At 44.6% G+C, this 17,977-nt stretch overlaps 1 protein-coding gene across 5 annotated transcripts in view; it reads left to right on the top strand.

Moving 5' to 3' along the window:
• Positions 1-3,379: 3,379 nt before the first annotated feature.
• LOC147021931 (progranulin-like) overlaps positions 3,380-17,977 on the top strand; it is a 52,187-nt gene continuing 37,589 nt past the window's right edge. Inside the window, exons 1-4 of one of the 5 annotated variants that reach the window (XM_085892369.1) lie at positions 3,380-3,479; positions 3,621-3,653; positions 17,109-17,266; positions 17,511-17,648. In XM_085892369.1, coding sequence (XP_085748495.1) covers positions 17,117-17,266; positions 17,511-17,648 — 288 coding nt within the window. In that variant the 5' untranslated portion in view covers positions 3,380-3,479; positions 3,621-3,653; positions 17,109-17,116. Of the gene's footprint in view, positions 3,480-3,502; positions 3,654-7,845; positions 8,123-17,108; positions 17,267-17,510; positions 17,649-17,977 lie in introns of those variants that run through there. The other 4 variants (XM_085892372.1, XM_085892368.1, XM_085892371.1 and 1 more) reach the window with 4 other exon arrangements.

Genomic DNA, 17,977 nt, shown 5'->3' with positions numbered 1-17,977 from the left:
TGGGGGAGATGTGGCGCCTTGTCGGCCGGGGGCGTTTGATGGTGCCGGGGGAGGTTTGCTCGGGAGGTCGTCGCGACCTCGCCGGAGGACGTGTAAGCATGAGCCGCCTGGGGGCGCTTCTGCTGCGTAGTGATGCTGTGCTTCCCGCCTTGCTTCTTGATATCTGTAACGCGGTCAGGGTTTTTGTGGGTTCGTCGTGCAACTCAGTTTTCGAGAACCTGTCCGTTGAAGTTCAACTCGCTCACATCGATACGTTATATGGTGTGATGTGCCTGTGCTTTTTGGTTATTATCGTTTTTGTACCTCTCTGCTTTTATATCATGGTATTCTGTGCCGATTGTGCTTCTTATTATGATGGCCATTTTATATTCAGAGTTTTAGGAGGGAGGAGTGTGGTGTACTGGGCCTGCGGTGGCACAGCATAATGCGGGGAGCGTGGTGGAGGTGTGGAGGAGTGGTTTTGGAGTGGTCACGTGCCTGCGCAGGATATAGGAGTTCGTGCCGCCTGAGGCGTGGTGTAGTCTTTGTAGTCTGCGGAGCCGGTGTAGTCTCTGCGTAGTAGTGTGCATCTGGACGGGCAATAAACAGCGTTCGCGAATCCTCACGACTCTCCGAGTCCCGCTGCCCTCCGGACATTACAAAAGTGACATGCTGTGACCCGAATCCAGCTCCTCTATTGGGCCACAGCGGCCCCTGCCACGCCCTGCCAAGCTCCGGGCCAGAAACTGTCTCAGTTATCCATCCGGTTTGACACGGTTCGGAGCTCCTGACTCAACATAGGGTATGCTCCTTGACCCGGCACCCTGGCCCTGAACTTGCTCGAATTGCAGTAATAGCAACAGACTTTCCCCACCACACACGGGCCCCCTCTCATGAGACAAAATGCCCACCTGAGCCCCGAACCAAACTCTCGGATTGCCCTTCTTGCGACCCCTCCTCGTTGCCAGGCTGTGATCTAACGACTGGATGAGGGTCGTATCAGTTCCGTGTGCTCACCGCGGAAATCCCTGGTGAGATGCGGTTGAGCTAGTGACGTCTATTGCTCAGCCCTGCAACACTCGGTCCTGAGGACAGTCCGAGTCGTGCAGCACTCCTCGATTATAGAGTGGCGAGTTGTAGCAATGCAGAGGTATGAGGAGGTGTGGGAATATTTTTTCCCATGTGCGGGAGGCGTTTGTGGTTGAAGTGGTGAGTGAGATTTGGTGAGAGAGGTGCGAAGCGAGGTGAGATGCTGATTGGAAATCGGTGTGCAGATTTGAATGAAATAATGGCGCGTGATGCCCGTGCGGTATAGTATGTCGTTACTTGTGGTGGTTCCAAGCCATGGGAGGCATCATGGTGTGCTTATTATTCAATCGCATATTGCAAGGCGTGTGTGCTTGCTTGCTTGTTTTGTACCATGGCTAAAAGGAAAGGGTTCGAGTAGAAACGAGGACACAAGATAGAGATATAGTTACTCGACCTAACTATGAGACCCACGCAACGCACCATCCCGTTAACCCACTGGACATGAGGGGAGGTCTAACTACACATAGACTAACGAAATAACTGCCTGGGGATCACTGTATGTTGGGTGCCATTGCCTTGGAGGCATGTGGTTTTGGAAAACCACAACAATGTCATTGTAACAGCTGGCACCATAAACAAATTACAGATTCTTGCCCAAACTTCTGCTGGGAAGGTCACGCTGACGCAGCTGAAGGTGGACAAAGCTGCGGCAGCGTCATCGACGATCTATAAAGACCACGGTACGTGAGAGTAGAGAAGAGATTCAAAATCGCCCTCTTGACCCCAAAAGTGAAGATAAATAAATAAATAAATAAATAAATAAATAAATAAATTATAATAAAAATATATAATCTATCTATAATTTCAGCAATGTGTGTGTGTCTGTGTCTTTGTGTGTTTGTGTGTTTGTGTGTTTGTGTGTTTGTGTGTTTGTGTGTGTGTGTGTGTGTGTGTGTGTGTGTGTGTGTGTGTGTGTGTGTGTGTGTGTGTGTGTGTGTGTGTGTGTGTGTGTGTGTGTGTGTGTGCGTGCGTGCGTGTGACCGCTGTTTCTCGACAACCACTGGTCCAATCTAATTGAAACTTGCCAGATATATTGCTGGGGGCTGGGGCCCTGTGGATGTGCCTTTTCAAGGTTTGATATTAATCAGACAAGTGCTTCCCAAGTAATGGCCATTTATTTACCAACCAATGACAAAACACGTTGCTGCATGGGCGTGGCCGATGGGGGAAGGGAACCTCAGCTGCGTTCCCCATTACGGGTTACAACGTACGGACTTCCGGATAGTGATGACTTTGTGTATTCCAATAATTTCTCGATTTCTTATGTGCATTTAAAGATAAACACAATGCCCCAAGTTATGATTGTTTTCATATTAGACGGTGTATAAATTTCGGTAACATCAGAGTGAGCTGGTATGCTCCGAAGCAGGAAGTAATTTTTTTTCTCTCTTCTCTTCTCTTTGTGTTTTCCCTTGCGATGACATTGCGAAAAGGCAAAAGACGTTGGCGCTAATTGAATAATTGGCCATTAAAACTAAATTGCGAATAATCGTGACTGCGATATGCGAACTTCCGGGCCACGCACGTGCGGTCACGCCATCCAATGGAACGGCCTGTGTGGTTGTTGTTTCTTGGTCGCGGTTTGAATATTATTATTATTATTATTATATTTTTTAACGGGCACGTACGAGTAAAAATAAATAATAATAAAAATAAATAAATACAAGCACTCAGGATCAGCGGTCACGTGGTCTCGTTTTTGAATGATCCATGAACGGGAAGGATCCGCCGGTCACGTGGTGTCGGTTTTGAATGATCCATGAACGGGAAGGATCCGCCGGTCACGTTGTCTCGTTTTTGAGTATCCGTGAACGGAAGGGTCCGCCGGTCACGTGGTCTCGGTTTTGAATGATCCATGAACGGGAAGGATCCGCCGGTCACGTTGTCTCGTTTTTGAGTATCCGTGAACGGAAGGGTCCGCCGGTCACGTGGTCTCGTTTTTGAATGATCCATGAACGGGAAGGATCCGCCGGTCACGTGGTCTCGTTTTTGAATGATCCATGAACGGGAAGGATCCGCCGGTCACGTGGTCTCGTTTTTGAGTATCCGTGAACGGATCAGCCGGTCACGTGGTCCGGTTTTTAAATGATCCATGAACGGGAAGGATCCGCCAGTCACGTGGTTTCGTTTTTGAATGATCCATGAACGGGAAGGATCCGCCGGTCACGTGGTCTCGTTTTTGAATGATCCATGAACGGGAAGGATCCGCCGGTCACGTGGTCCCGTTTTTGAATGATTCATGAACAGGAAGGATCCGCCGGTCACGTGGTCTCGTTTTTGAATGATCATGAACGGGAAGGATCCGCCGGTCACGTGGTCTCGTTTTTGAGTATCCGTGAACGGATCAGCCGGTCACGTGGTCCGGTTTTTAAATGATTCATGAACGGGAAGGATCCGCCGGTCACGTGGTCTCGTTTTTGAGTATCCGTGAACGGATCAGCCGGTCACGTGGTCCGGTTTTTAAATGATCCATGAACGGGAAGGATCCGCCAGTCACGTGGTTTCGTTTTTGAATGATCCATGAACGGGAAGGATCCGCCGGTCACGTGGTCCCGGTTTCATCGACTCGCGCTCGTGACCGGTTGGTGAGTTCTAATGGTGTTCCACTGTGGTTGTTAGTGCACACTTTTTCATCATTGTTTGGTACAATTTACCGAATGTCGGGTCTATTCTAAAATGTCGTGACGGAGTCGATTCCCCCGTGGGACCCTCCAATCCTCGAGATGCGTGTGGGAGACTTCCGTCGCCGTTGCCGGCTCGGGAAGAGCTTTAATATCGATATTAATTTAAGTAATACCTTTTCTTGTTTAATCGATCGATATAAATTGGTAGTTGGTGGTGTAGTTGGAAGTGTGTTCGAGTCTGACTTGACTGGAGTGTGATTTGACGATTAAAAAAAAAAACCCGACATGGAGTGCCTGCAGGAGGCGCTGCATCTCGGAGCACGCCATCCTTCGTTCCTTCGGATGGGATCTGACTCCGGTGACCAGAGAGAGAGAGAGAGAGAGAGAGAGAGAGAGAGAGAGAGAGAGAGAGAGAGAGAGAGAGAGAGAGAGAGAGAGAGAGAGAGAGAGAGAGAGAGAGAGAGAGAGAGAGAGAGAGAGAGAGAGAGAGAGAGAGAGAGAGAGAGAGAGAGAGAGAGAGAGAGAGAGAGAGAGAGAGAGAGAGAGAGAGAGAGAGAGAGAGAGAGAGAGAGAGAGAGAGAGAGAGAGAGAGAGAGAGAGAGAGAGAGAGAGAGAGAGAGAGAGAGAGAGAGAGAGAGAGAGAGAGAGAGAGACATATTGCATTTGATGCAGAGTTGATTCTTTTTTTTTTTTTTTTTTTTTTTTTTTTTTTTTTTTTTTATTATAATACTAAATTTGCCAAAGTTCATTTGCAGTCACTTTATCATCCTGGGGTGACATTTATGATTTGACAAAAAAGAATTCCCAAGACGACGTAGCTGCCATTCGAGTGTTCAGTTTGTGCTTTTCTGACAAAATGTGCTGATGTGGCGCTCCCTTTGCAGGCTGATGACCTGGATATCACGGCGGCACGGGGCTGGCTGGGGACACGGCGCGTGATGTCTGCTCTTTCTGCTTTTTTTGCTATGAAATCGTGTTCTTTCGACCAATCTGAGTTGAAGGGCGTCTTTCGCTTTGCCATTTTGTGCAAGACGACAAGTATCGGCCGTCGTGTTAAAAACGTCCTTAGGAAACGTCACAAATAGGATCCTTGTTGGCATTTGCAGGAACAATGTAAACGCAGGATTCATTAAATGAGAAATGTATTAACCGATCAAAAGTTAAATTGTGTGTCGAAAGGTCGGGCGACTCGAGAGGAAAATAGAGGACAGAGGCGTCCGGTTTCGTATCGATAGATGACGGAGTATCAGAAAACCGGACGAATGGCCTCCGTAGACGTGAGGCAATATTGTTACGAATCTGGAAGCCTTTTTGCACACAGGCAGCCAGAGTCCCCGTAGTTCAGTTATTTCGATAAGTATGTGTTTATAGTTAGAATCCCTCCTTCTGTCTAATGGGAATTTTGTGTGCGCTACGAGTTATGTTTTAGTTAGGTTTTTACAACTACTACTACATCCACTACAACAACGCCACCGTCCCGCACTCGACCCAGTCGCCATTGCCCACGTGTTTTTGGCTGAAGGCGTGGGCGGAGCCTCCATCGCCTCAGATCGCCATCGCCCCAAGGCAGGGCATGGACGTTTTCTCCAGCGAATGAGCGAAGGTCGAGCATGACACGCACACCCCAGCCAATCGGGAGGTGACCACGACAGAAGAGACCCCTCCCACCTCAGAAGAGTCGAGTGGTTGTCACGACCAGGGTTCGGCAGAGAGGAGATCGTGGCGATTGCCGAGCGGTCTGTCGTCGTGGCTGAGTGGTTGTCGACGAGGGCTCTACAGACGGTCGTGGTCGTGGTTGGAGCGGTCTGCGGTCCTTTGGAGGGCAAGTCTGGTGACCGAGCAGCCAGGGTCGTCGGCCGTGGACTTCGGGTCGTGGGTTCGAGTCCCACCGTGGTGGTTTGAGTCTGTATGACCGCACGAGGCGGAACAGGTACCCCGGCCCGGCTCTACCGAATAGACCCACGGGGTCCAGTTTTTTGTGTGCGTGTCCGTGGGCCCCATCTTTAAGTAGGATTGTTAAGTGCTTTTGCTCATTGTACATTGCCTGCCTTTGATTCATGATAACTCTGATCTGTGTCGCCCTCCCCGATTATCGTTATACATGTACCAGCTCGTTTTCTGTGCTTTCCTTCATTGGCATAGCAAGGTGCGTATTGAGAATTAGTGAGGCCGTTCTTGCCGTAGGTTGTTCATTTGGTCCGGCGTGGCTTTGGTAACTTCCGCTCGGTTACGAGTCAGTCGGACAAAGTCAGTCGAGGGTCTGGTTTTCCCCGGTAGTTGGACGACGTGGATATTTACGTATATTGAAATTGGGCAATTAACCCTACCCCACGCCGTCAAAATATTGGCGACCACGGTCCGCTAAGGGACCCGTGAACTCTTGGACTTATCCGAGAGTTGCGACCTAAATTCCGGGTGTTCAGTGGGAGACGACTCCACTGCTCCACCGAGTGGTCGTTTATCGCCACCAAACCCCGGCCCACAACAATATACCTTTGTCATATGCATTGAAAAGTGTTACAAAAAGAGTAAGTTATGATTATGATGTGTTGTCAATCTGGATCAATTAATTGCCTTTATATGTTAATTTTGTGATGATACGAAACAGCTTCGAGAAGGCGGCGGTTCCACAAATGGGAGAAAAGAGAAATAAAGAAGGTTTGTCATGTATGTTCAGTTTGTATTACTCGTATGATGTCAGTAACTTGCATACATTAAACTAGATGACAAGAGTGGGTTCTTGCAAATGGAGTTTGTCACATCGTTCAACACCCCCATTGGGAGGTTCCGATGGTTGCGGTTTCCATTTGGTTCAACACCACCTGATATGCTCACCTGAGATATTTGGACACATCATGGAGCAGATGCTGGAGGACATTTGAAAGTGACGCTGCTATCATGGACGACATCTTGACTGGAGGCGAGACGATGATCGCCATGATGGAATTCTGCAAAAACTTGCCAACAGAGCTATAACTTTCAAACTCTCAAAATAACATGAAAATTTTTTTTTTTCAAAATCCAGTGTTCCACATATGTAGGACACCTGTTGAGTGCGGATAGCCTTACACCGGACTCATCCAGAGTAGAAGCAGTTCATAACGTGCATCCACCCGAAGACAAAGAAGGCGTGAAACACTTTCTGGGATTTGTGACGTATCTGTGAAACTCCATAGCTAATCTCAGTGACATAGAAACTGCCATCCTGGTGTGTCGCAGGCAGGGTGATTCATCAAAGTGTGTCCCGTCCTTCGGATGGACGTTAATCCGAGCGTCCCTTCTGCCGGGGTTAGTTTATGGACGTTAATGCTCTCACGGTGTCCTTAAGGAGGAGATGAGTTGTGGCTGGTGCTCTGAACAAATTCCAAACTCTGGCTTAAAACTGCGAGCAGCAAGTGGTCTGGTCTTTTTTTGGATATCCCACTGACACCAGGTTACACTGTTACTTTGCAGCCTCAAAGTTGTTTCCTGTGTGAGCATCACCTCCTCCATTATATACACATTCACATTCCCGTGTTGTCCGCGACGTCACGCATCATCCGCCTTGTTTGACTACAAAGGGCAACCATGATGATGACACATTTGCGATTAAAAGGTTGCTTAGGCAGCTTCTGGTCTGAAATTTGTTTTCGATACGATGTGAATGATTTGGTAATTAATGTGGTGAAATTATTAATCCAGACATCAGCTGCATTGTGTAATTATGTTTTGTTTTTAAGGGAGGTTCTGCTGATTAATAATTACTCCACCCAGAGCTGTTCATTTGGTGAAACGTTTGGAGACTTTACAGGTCATGAAAGGTTTGAAGACCATGTTCCTCTCGATGTGGACACTTGGTATCATCTTGGAAAATGAAGTTTTTTTTTTTTTGTTTTGTTTTTTTCCATGAAGGCATGATGACAGGCTGAGGAGTGTTGCCCAAATTAAATCTTTAAAATTTTATTTATTTATTTATTTTTGTATACCTTGTCGAGGCTCGTATGAGAGCTAACACACAACGCACAGCAAGGGTGGCATGAGACTAGAGGGGAGGGAGTGTTTGTGAACAAGATATCTCAAAATCATCTTCAGGCTGCATTATTGGCTGAGGGTGCAGCTATGCTGCTGCTGCCCTCTGTATGTTAGTTAGGGCAGGAATTTGTTAATTATTCAGGGTGCCGACGACAGCCCACCTACTCTTTGCGATGGACACCATGGTAGATTTAACATCCACCAACTAATGCCGGCAGACGGGATCCAAATTGAATAAAGCAGAAACGCTCTCCCCATTGATGCAGTTATTCCGGCCCATTCCATCATTGAACGTTTTCCAACGTGCCAGTCATTCTGCTCCTGGTAAATACGGTTCTCAAAGACCACTGGGAACTCTTGTTCTGTCATCTCTGAAGTTTTTCAATCGTGGTTACCTCTGCGACCTCAGGTGGGTGGAGGTAAGGTCTTCACTCCTGCCTGTCTGTTTGTCTGTGAACAAGATATCTCGAACAGTTGTGGACAGGTTGGATGTGTGACACGGACGAAGTGGTTAGACTTTGGTGAAGATGATGTACGTGTGTTTTATAAAAGTGATTCTTCACCATTGAGAGATCGGGCCAAAAAACGATTTGTAGCACGATGTTTCAAAAAGTTGTTGATGGATTTGGATGAAACTTGGTTGGACAGGTTGGGACAAGGACGAATTGATTCAATTTTGGTGAAGATCCGAATCAAAATGTTGTTGGCGAGTTGTGTCAAAACTTGGTGGATGAGTTGGTTAGGTGAGTAGAACAAGTCGATTGGATTTTGGTTAAGGTCCGAATCCAGATCCGGCCTATCAGTGGGATACAAAACGTAAACGGTTCAACCTGGTGGATGTCTGTGCTCCACCGAGTGCCGTTCTAGTTTGTGATAAAATGTTTCGCCATATTATCTGTCTGGGCTCAATCACCATCAAACAACGTTTCTGTCATTTCAACAACTCGGACTTTACAACACGTGCACTCGGTCATTCCAAGGTTTGTTAGCTCTTTGTTGTTTTCACTGGCATATGTGTTGTAAGGTCAGAATTGTTGAAATGTTAGACTTTGCCAACCTGTCTTTGAGACACATGTTGGTTAAAAAAAAAAAAAACAACATCTGTGTTTGCTCTTGGTAATCCAGAATGTGGTTTATCTTTGGTATAATCTTATCTGTTTTTCTGATGCTTCATTTAAAGTTTATGCCTGGTGTTGGCTTAATGGTTAGGATGGTTGGCTTGGGATCCTCGGGTCCTGAGTTGAAATCACACTTTGCTGTTGAATTAATACCAGGTGGGGTTGACTCTGCCTGTCATCCTTCCGAGGTCGGCAAAATGAGTGCCAGCTTGCTGGTATCCTGTGTCGGAGTGGCGACCCGTCCAGGATTGTGCTCAAGAGCCAAGGAGTCTGCTTAAGCAGCACCAACGCTCTGCACGGAGTATGGTCCCGATGGATGGATGGATGGATGGATGGATTTACAGTTTGTTGTTGACCCATTCACTGGATCTTCTTTTTACAGCCATGATCATTTGGCTGTTTCCACCTTATAATATGCTCGCTGTTTTATAATGCAAGTAATAAAAAAACATTTCAAAATGTAAAAGGATGTCAGGATGCTTTGCCAAAAAGAATGCAAACAAGGTTGGGATGGTTACAAGAGATCAAGTGAAACCATCCCTACATCTTTCCTTGCCCACTCGTTTCCCTTTCTTTTACTATGCGTAGAGATGCAGTTTTGCTTACTTTTTGTGGAATCTGTTCAAGTTATGAAAAAATTGATGAGTCATGGACCTTCTCATGATTTTATTGAAGTAGATTCCTGTTTAAAACAAGTCTTGAGCTCATTCCAATTTTGAGTTTGGCCCTCTAAAGAAATATGGAGAATTACAAGACGGCTCTTTTGGTTCGGTAAATTACGTATTTTAACAATGTTCTCCAAAAGTTGAATTAATGTCATCGGATGTGAAATCCTCCATAGACGACTGCAATGTACTTTATAGGTTTTAAAATTTTTGTCTTGGTTGATTTTATTTATTTTATTTTATTAGGTCATCTCGTTAGAGATGACCTAATAAAACCAGTCTCGATGTCTGTCCATACGTACGTCCCCATTTTTTTTCTTCCGCTTTCCTTGATATTTGGTATGTGGTGAGATGTCGATGAAGGATGCACGGCGGTATGACCTTTGACCTGATTGAAGGTCAAGGTCAATGTCAAGGTCACTCCAAAGTTGCAAAATCGTCCATTTTCAAAATCTATCTCCTCCGCCGTTTGTGATCCGATCTTCAAAATTTCTTCGGATTCTGATAACATGGAACAATACAGTAAGTCCTCGCTAACCGGAAGTTCGCATATCGTAGTTTCGATTATTCGTAATTTAGTTTTAATGACCAATTTTTCAATTATCACAAACATTTTATGCCTATCGTAATGTCATTGCAAGGAAAAACGCAAAAAAAAGTTTCAAACCTGCAAAAAACAACAATCACACAGGATGCGCATAAACACACTTTCACTTTACTGCGCATGTACTGTATGCTGTACTGTACGTATTCTCTTCACGCTCGCCTGCATACCTTCCAGTATGAATCCCAAGCGACCCGCAAGTCTTTTGCCGAGCACACCTCGTTTCAAGAGACAACGAAAGGCTGTCACATTGAAGGTGAAATTGGATGTAATTAAAAGACATGAACGAGGTGAAGGGACAACGGAAATCGGCCGCGCGCAGCAATCGCATCGACTGTACATTCGATCGTTCAAAGATAAAGAAAATATCACAGGTTGCGACCAGTTCGAGTGCAACGACACTAACGAGAATGAGAGATGGTGCCATGCACAACATGGAGCGTTTATTATGTGTGTGGATAGAAGATCAAACTAAACGTCGCATGCCTTTATCTCTTGCTGTGATACAAGAAAAAGCGCATCGTTTGTTAGGGCATTGACCCACGATTACGTGATCAATTACTTCTCCAATCATGTTGAGAAGTATCTCCAAGGAGAACAACATTGACAACAAATCTTTGCTGCTTGTAGACAATGCTCCTGCCCATCCTCAGCAAATGGAAGACTGGTGTGAAAACGTGCAGGTAGTATTTTTACCACCAAATACTACCTCACTTTTACAGCCTATGGATCAGGGAGTTATTGCTGCTTTTAAAGCCTATTATGTTAAGCATACCATGCTGCAGCTTATCAAAAAAAACTGATAGGGACAAGCTATCAATCAAGGAGTTTTGGCGAACATACAACATAAAAATGGCTTTGGAAAACATGAAGGATTCATGGGCGGAGGTGAGTGCCTCCACAATGAACGCTGTGTGAAAGAAAGTGTGGCCCGAGTGTGTCCACAATTTCACGGGGTTTGCTGATGTTCCGTTGATTACAAGTCAAATTATAGACCTGGCGCAGGAGGCTGGTTTTGAAGAGGTTGACGAAGTGGACGTGGATGACTTACTGGAGTCTCATGCAGAACCCTTAAGCAATGAAGATCTTATGGAGTTGGAACAGCAGTGGGCTCTTGAGGAAGAAGAAGATGCTGTGACACCTTCATCCAAGCATCTCACCATGAAAAACCTCAGCCAAATCCTCAGCTCGTTTGAAAGTGCCACAGAACTTATCAAGCAAGATCCAAATCTTGAAAGGAGCACTGATTTTAGCTGTGTTGTTTATGATGCCCTTTGTTGCTACAAGCAACGTTATGCAACAAAGAAAAAGAAAGCCATCCAGCCCACTCTCCATGCATTTTTCAAGCCAAAAGATGCAGCACCAACTCCATCCACCATCCAGGATGCTCCTTCAACCAGCTGCCAAGAGACCATTCCCGCTGGTGAAGAAAGTGACAGCACAGTGTCAAGTGAAGAGGGGGACGATTCTGCCACTCCGCAAGTGTGACTTGTCCACCGCAATCAACTCCGTTCCTCCAGCCTCGGGGTAAGTCGCCACGACTCGAGGAGTGTGTTTTGTTTATTTGTGTTTATATCCAAAAAATTCCGAGCCAAAAACACATCCCCCCTTTAACACATTGGTTTCTATGGGAAAATGTTTTGTTTAACACAGTTTCGCTTATCATAAGGTTTTCCAGGAACGCAACCCTTGCGAAAAGCGAGGACTTACTGTATGTAAATTTGGTCGGGCCGGTTTTTTAATATTTGTCCTGGTTATCGAGTCACGTGTCTTCAAAGTTGGAAAAATCGTCGATGTGATACGGCACATCTACAGAGCTTCAGAGATGACCGTCACCCCCCCCAACCGGGGGGAATTTATTTATTTATTTATTTTTTAGGATTTGTGTTGTCTTAAACCTATGGAGTGTCTGGGTCTTCCCGACATCGGAAGTCTACCCACTTCCTAATGTATACATTTGATTACCTTGCATGGTTTTGAATCGAATCAGAATCCTTATCTGAAAAATCCGAAACGTCATATATTTGATTTATAACGTCATCGGTCATGTGGTTTGATGGCCATATTGGACTGAAAATAAAACCGTTAAAAAAAAATAAAAACATCTTCTCCAGAACCGCCTAACAAATCGATGCAAAATTTCATACATAAAGGCCCAGTCACACCTTGACGTTTTAGCCAGCGATGGCAACATATTAAAATGTATGTAAAACGCTGGCTTACGTTGAACTTTTAATGTTTGTTTTTTTCAAAGATTCGGACGTATTCATAGCGACTTGGTCTTATGTATAACGCATTAGTAACGGACACAGAACGTTTCGTTGTGTTATAGATAACTTATACCAACGAATGCTGAACCTGTTGTCGGCCTACACAACCGATGCCCAACGATAGTCTAACTTAGGCATAGCGCGTTGCACGCATCGCCGACGATGTCGTGACGTAGCCTATTAAAAGGCTGACGCACAACGATTCGAATCGTAACCGCCGTAGAAATTGAAGTGTCAACATCGCGGTCACACCTTGGCGATCTTGCCAGCGTATGCCGACCTAAGAAAAATGTGTCTAAAACATTGGGGTACGTCAAATACGGTATGAGTAAGTTTGGTATACGTGAGTACAACGCTAAAGTACGCTATCATACGTCGTAGTAAGTAGAGTACGTCAAGAAATTTTAAACATGTTCAAAATTTTACGACGTACTCGGCGTATGACACACGTTCCGCATGCGATGGGGATAAGTTGTACACACGATATGTGGACGCTTACACACGTCCACAAAGGCTACTTATAAGCTACTCATAAGTCGAAACACGTCGCGGTAATGTCTTTTTTACGCAAAACTTATTTCTAACTTATGTTTGACGTGCTTTGAACCAATTCTTTACGTAGTCCCAACACACATCGACGTATGTAGACGTATTCCAATGACGTCTTCCGGTCGACAAAAAAAAAAAATTAACGTGTTTCTAGCTTACAACTGCCATATAAAGACGTGTTCCCAGCGGTTTTGGGAATTGGTATATAAAAATGCTGCTCATAAAAGGGGAACCCAACAGTGTTTTTTCGAGTCCTTTTTGAGTCGATGTCCATGTCAGCAGTATCAGTATCAGTATTAGTATTAGTATTAGTATCAGTATCAGTATTAGTATTAGTAGTAGTTTGTTCATGTTGGCAGTAGTAGGTGAGTGTGAGGGGGAGGGTGTGGGTTATGATGGATCGTCCTTGCGTCCGCGTGTCCATGGGTAGGAGACATCTTTTCACCATTGTTCGAAGTTCTTCGTGGCTAATTTTTTTATGGGGCTTTTTCAACAATGAGCTATGGCTTGTTTTTACGATTTAAGTCTATTCATAACGGGTTGGATAAATGCACAATGAACTAATAATGTGCATAGAGCGCTTCGATAACTTATAGATACGATGTACCAACGAATAATTATCGTGAAGCCGGCGTTCACAAACTATGCCCAACGATAGCCTAACTTATCCATATCGTGCGGCAGTTTATCTTTGCCGGTGACGTGGGGTTTGCTATTCATAGGCTGCCACTCAACGATTTAAATGGCTGCATCTCCACTATTGAAAGTAGACGCTTGCGCTCAACAATTGGATTTTTTTTACACTCAACGACTTTTAAACGGTACCACTCAGCTATTTTCATTGTTTACAATGAACGATTTAAATTGCTGTCACTCGCCTTTGTTTTGTTTTTTTGACGCTGGGGTTTTGAAATTTGAAGCGTTTCTTCTGAACATGTTAAAACGCTCAAACTCGACTATTTTAAATAGACGCTGCCGATGGACAATTGGAATCATAGCCAAGCTAGACATCGAAGTGTGAACATCCTCGTCATGCCGAAGAAAAGTTTGAAGAATGCTGCAAATAAGTGTCCTGGCCGTGGCCGTGGATGCTGAGGCAAGGACGATCCATTATACCGACGTCTTTCAGCCTATGAGTAACTTAAAAGTAACGTCTGTCGATGTGTGGCAACGATCGCGTAACGTGCCAACAACACGTTAATCATAGGTTAGAAATAAGTTTCGGGTACGCAAAACATTACCTCGGCGTGTCTCAACTTATGATTAACTTACACGTAGCATGTGTTGACGTCTGTCAACGATCGCAGACCGTGCATACAACTTGTGGCCAGCGTAGTGGAACGTGTGAGTCAGACGCCGGCATACGTCGTGAAATTTCAAGCATGAAAAAATTTGAGAACAACCAAAAAGTACAACGTTTAAAGCCAACGTACAACGACGTATGGCAGTGTTTTTCAGCGTGCTCTCAATGTTATCAAAACTTACCCATAACGTATTCAACGTGTGCCAGCGCTTTAGAAAAAAATTTCAAAAATCGGCATACGTTGGCTAAAACGTCAAGGTGTGACCGGGCCTTAACATATGATCGACTAGTCATGGGGAATGTAGTTCGAGATTTTTTTTTTTGTCGCCAGAGGCATTATGTTTTCAGGTTGTTGGTACGTACATCCATGCTAATTTTCTCTGTTTTCTCTGCAACCCCTTATCTGATTGACACAAAATTTTCATCATAGGTTTGACTATTTGTGTAGAATGTTTTACTGATAATGATATCATAGGTCATGGGTGTGGCAGCCATGTTGGTAAAAAAGAAAAAAACTTTTGTCCTCTGTTGTTCTAAAACTACTCCATGGAAAATTTTTTTGAACTTGGCACATATTAAGTACTTCCCATGGAAAAGTGTGACTTTTTTTTGATGACGTCATAGGTGGCTTCATTATGACATCATAATTGCATGTCGAACACTATCCAATCGGCATAACATTTTTTGAGGGTCATCTTGGTTAAATTGATGATGTCATCAGTCATGTGGTTTGGCAGTCATATTGTTTTAATATAAAAAAAACCTTCAAAAATCTTCTCAAACGGTTGAACAGATCGAGGTGAAACTTTACAGGTATGATCGGTTATCCATGAGGAACAAAAAGTTCTCCACCTATGACGTCATAGGTCGCGTGGTTTGGCAGCTATGATTTTTTTTTGTTGTAGAATAAACCTTTCAAAATCTTCTTCAGAACAGCTTGACAGATCGAGGAGAAACTTCACCCACATGTTCCCCAAACCTTGTGGATACCAGGGCGTTCACAAATAATTAATAGGTCACATGGTCTGGCAGCCATATTGGATTGAATGAAAATCTTTAAAAAGAAATTGTTTCTCTTGAAGTGCTTCATCAATCGATGTGAAACATCACAGTTATGATCGAGTAGTCACGTGGAATTTGTGTTTTAAATGTCAACCTGATCGGACACTTGGTCTGGCAGCCAGAATTATTTAATATTTTGAATCTGAGTTCAGGGATTTCAATCAAACCTGGTACAAGTACAGTATGTATAATTATGTAATTGTGTGGGCCGAGACGTATCTGGTGACGTCGGAGAGTTCCCTTCTACTTTCGTATTCATCTTCATTGACACAATTTAGCCTCAATGTGCACAAAAGTGGTCATTATATATCCTAATGGTCAATGAAGCTATGGATCATGGTAATGTATGTGGCATCATAGGGTGCATGGATGATGCACTGTATATGGCCCACAATAGTTGTGTGTTCGGTTAACGATGGTATTTTTGTTCAGAATGAGCACACGAGTCGAGACTGTGCGCTCTACCAATGCCAGTCCAGTTCATAGAGTTTTACTCAATACAGTTAAATTATTTAGGCTTCAACATAACGTCCATCATTTGTAATACATCGTTTAATCTGATTTTCAAACTTGTTGAAAACATTCTCCAGTTGCTGCTAAGGATTTCATGAATTGGATTTGTGATTTGTAGCCCTAAGTTCATTGAAAGAATGCGGTTTTGACGAGTAAACACCAGTTGTACATAGCCCCGTGAAATGTAGTCCAACGGGGACAGGGTAGGCGAACAAGGTGGCCAAGCAATTGGTCCACGTCCTCCGATCCACTTGTCTGGGAAGACATCATTCAAGAACCGTCGCACATTCGAAGCATTGTGGCAGGGAGCGGAGTCTTGATGGTACAAGGTGACGTGTGAAAGATTTCATTGTCATCATTCGGGAACTAAGTGCAGTAATTGTGGAGGTTAACTTTACCACTGATGTGGAAGTTGCCTCATCAGAAAATGTCAACTCGTCAAACCCAAGGGAATTGTAGTGCTAACAACAGCACTAACTAGAAGTAGAAGGGCACTCGGTGGAGCGCATACCTCCGCCACGTCATGCCTGATCCACGAGAACATATCGGGCCCAACACATTTTTGAAATATTATGCGATACAGCACTATCTCGTTTTTGGCCCTCTCTCTCAACGGTGAAGAATCACTTTGAAAATCAAATAATTCTCATATCCGGATCCGGATCCTCACCAAAATCGAATCAGTTCGTCCTTGTCACACACCCAACCTGTCCACAAAATTTTATCCGGATCCGTCCTCAACTTTTTTTGAGATATCCTGCACACAAACAGACAACCAAACAGACAGAGAGGGGGTGAAAACATCACCTCCTTCACCTTCGGTGGCGGAGGTAAAAACAACTTTAATATTAAAAAAAAAAAAAACCTGATGGATTATGCTTCCATATGCCATTTACAGTTTGTTTCTATCATGTGTACTGTACATCAAAAGTTATGAAATGTCAAAGTTGCACAACGACTTTATAGACGCCCTGTATGTGAAGACAATTGCCAATCGTATTCACATTTCTGATTACGTAAGCAGAAGGGAGGGAATGGGTGGCTGGTTTATGAATCGAGGGAACAAAGTTTAAGGGAAATGGCGGGAAGAGGAGTTGGGAAAGGAGGGATAGAAAAGGGTAAAAGTATAATAATATTTTTTTAGGAGACAATTGCTTGGGGTGGGGGGGGGGAGGGGGAGGGAAGGGAAGAGTAGATAGTGATACATAGATGGTGTGAGTGAATGTTTCATTTAGATAGGAAGACATTCATCAACTTGAGGATCTGCTAGTTGAGTTGTCAAGTTAAAATTGTTTGTCTTACCACAATCTGTCCACCCCAGGTCCAAACATGATGTCCATTACCTGGTATTTGCTGCTGGCCACTTCTGTGAGCATGGTTGCAGCTGCAGTGAGGTGTAAAGATGGTGAAGAATGTCCTGATGGTTCCACTTGTTGCCCAATGCTTTCTGATAAATATGGCTGCTGTCCATTTCCACTGGTATGTCAAACGAGCCACCTGTCCCTGGAGGGCACAGGTAGCTTGGAACATTTTTTGGGAATTTGTGCATGTTGGTTGGTGTGTGACGTTTTGTGTGGCTTAAACATCCAATATATCATTTGGAGGGAGAAAATGATTGCTTGAAATAGAATTAATTCAACCCTAAGATGGAAATAAATTTTTAAAACAAACTGAGAATGAGCCTGTATTGGTGATGTCAAGTGTGTGCTTGTGGCTTGTGCAGGCAGTATGCTGCTCTGATGGAAAGCATTGTTGTCCACCTGGGTACACATGCAATGGAACGATCGGAAGATGCATTGGCGGCGGCCACTCAATACCTTGGGTGAAAAAGCAAGCAAATGTGGATGCAAACATAACAGAGGTACTGAATGATCCATCCCATCCATTGGGACCATACTCTGTGCGTCTCCTTGGCTATTGGGCACAATCCTGGATGGGTCGCCACTCCGACACAGGATACCAGCATGCTGGCACTCATTTTGCTGACCTCGGAAGGATGACAGGCTGAGTCGACCCCACCTGGTATTAATTCTCTTCCTTCGCTCCAATTGGTTCTTCTGACCACGTCCTTGTTAAAGTGGACATCTCTCTGGCTGTTATCAGAGAACCACCTCACCGCCGTCGAGTCTGGCATTTCACTCAAGCCGACTGGCAGGGTCTCCGAGCAGCCATCAAACTTACAGACTGGTC

Source organism: Eptatretus burgeri, chromosome 8 (genome assembly GCF_056783735.1).
Source record: "Eptatretus burgeri isolate ZD-2024b chromosome 8, Ebu_testis_v1, whole genome shotgun sequence".
NCBI lineage: Eukaryota > Metazoa > Chordata > Myxini > Myxiniformes > Myxinidae > Eptatretus > Eptatretus burgeri.
This window is presented reverse-complemented; position numbering and strand designations above follow the sequence as displayed.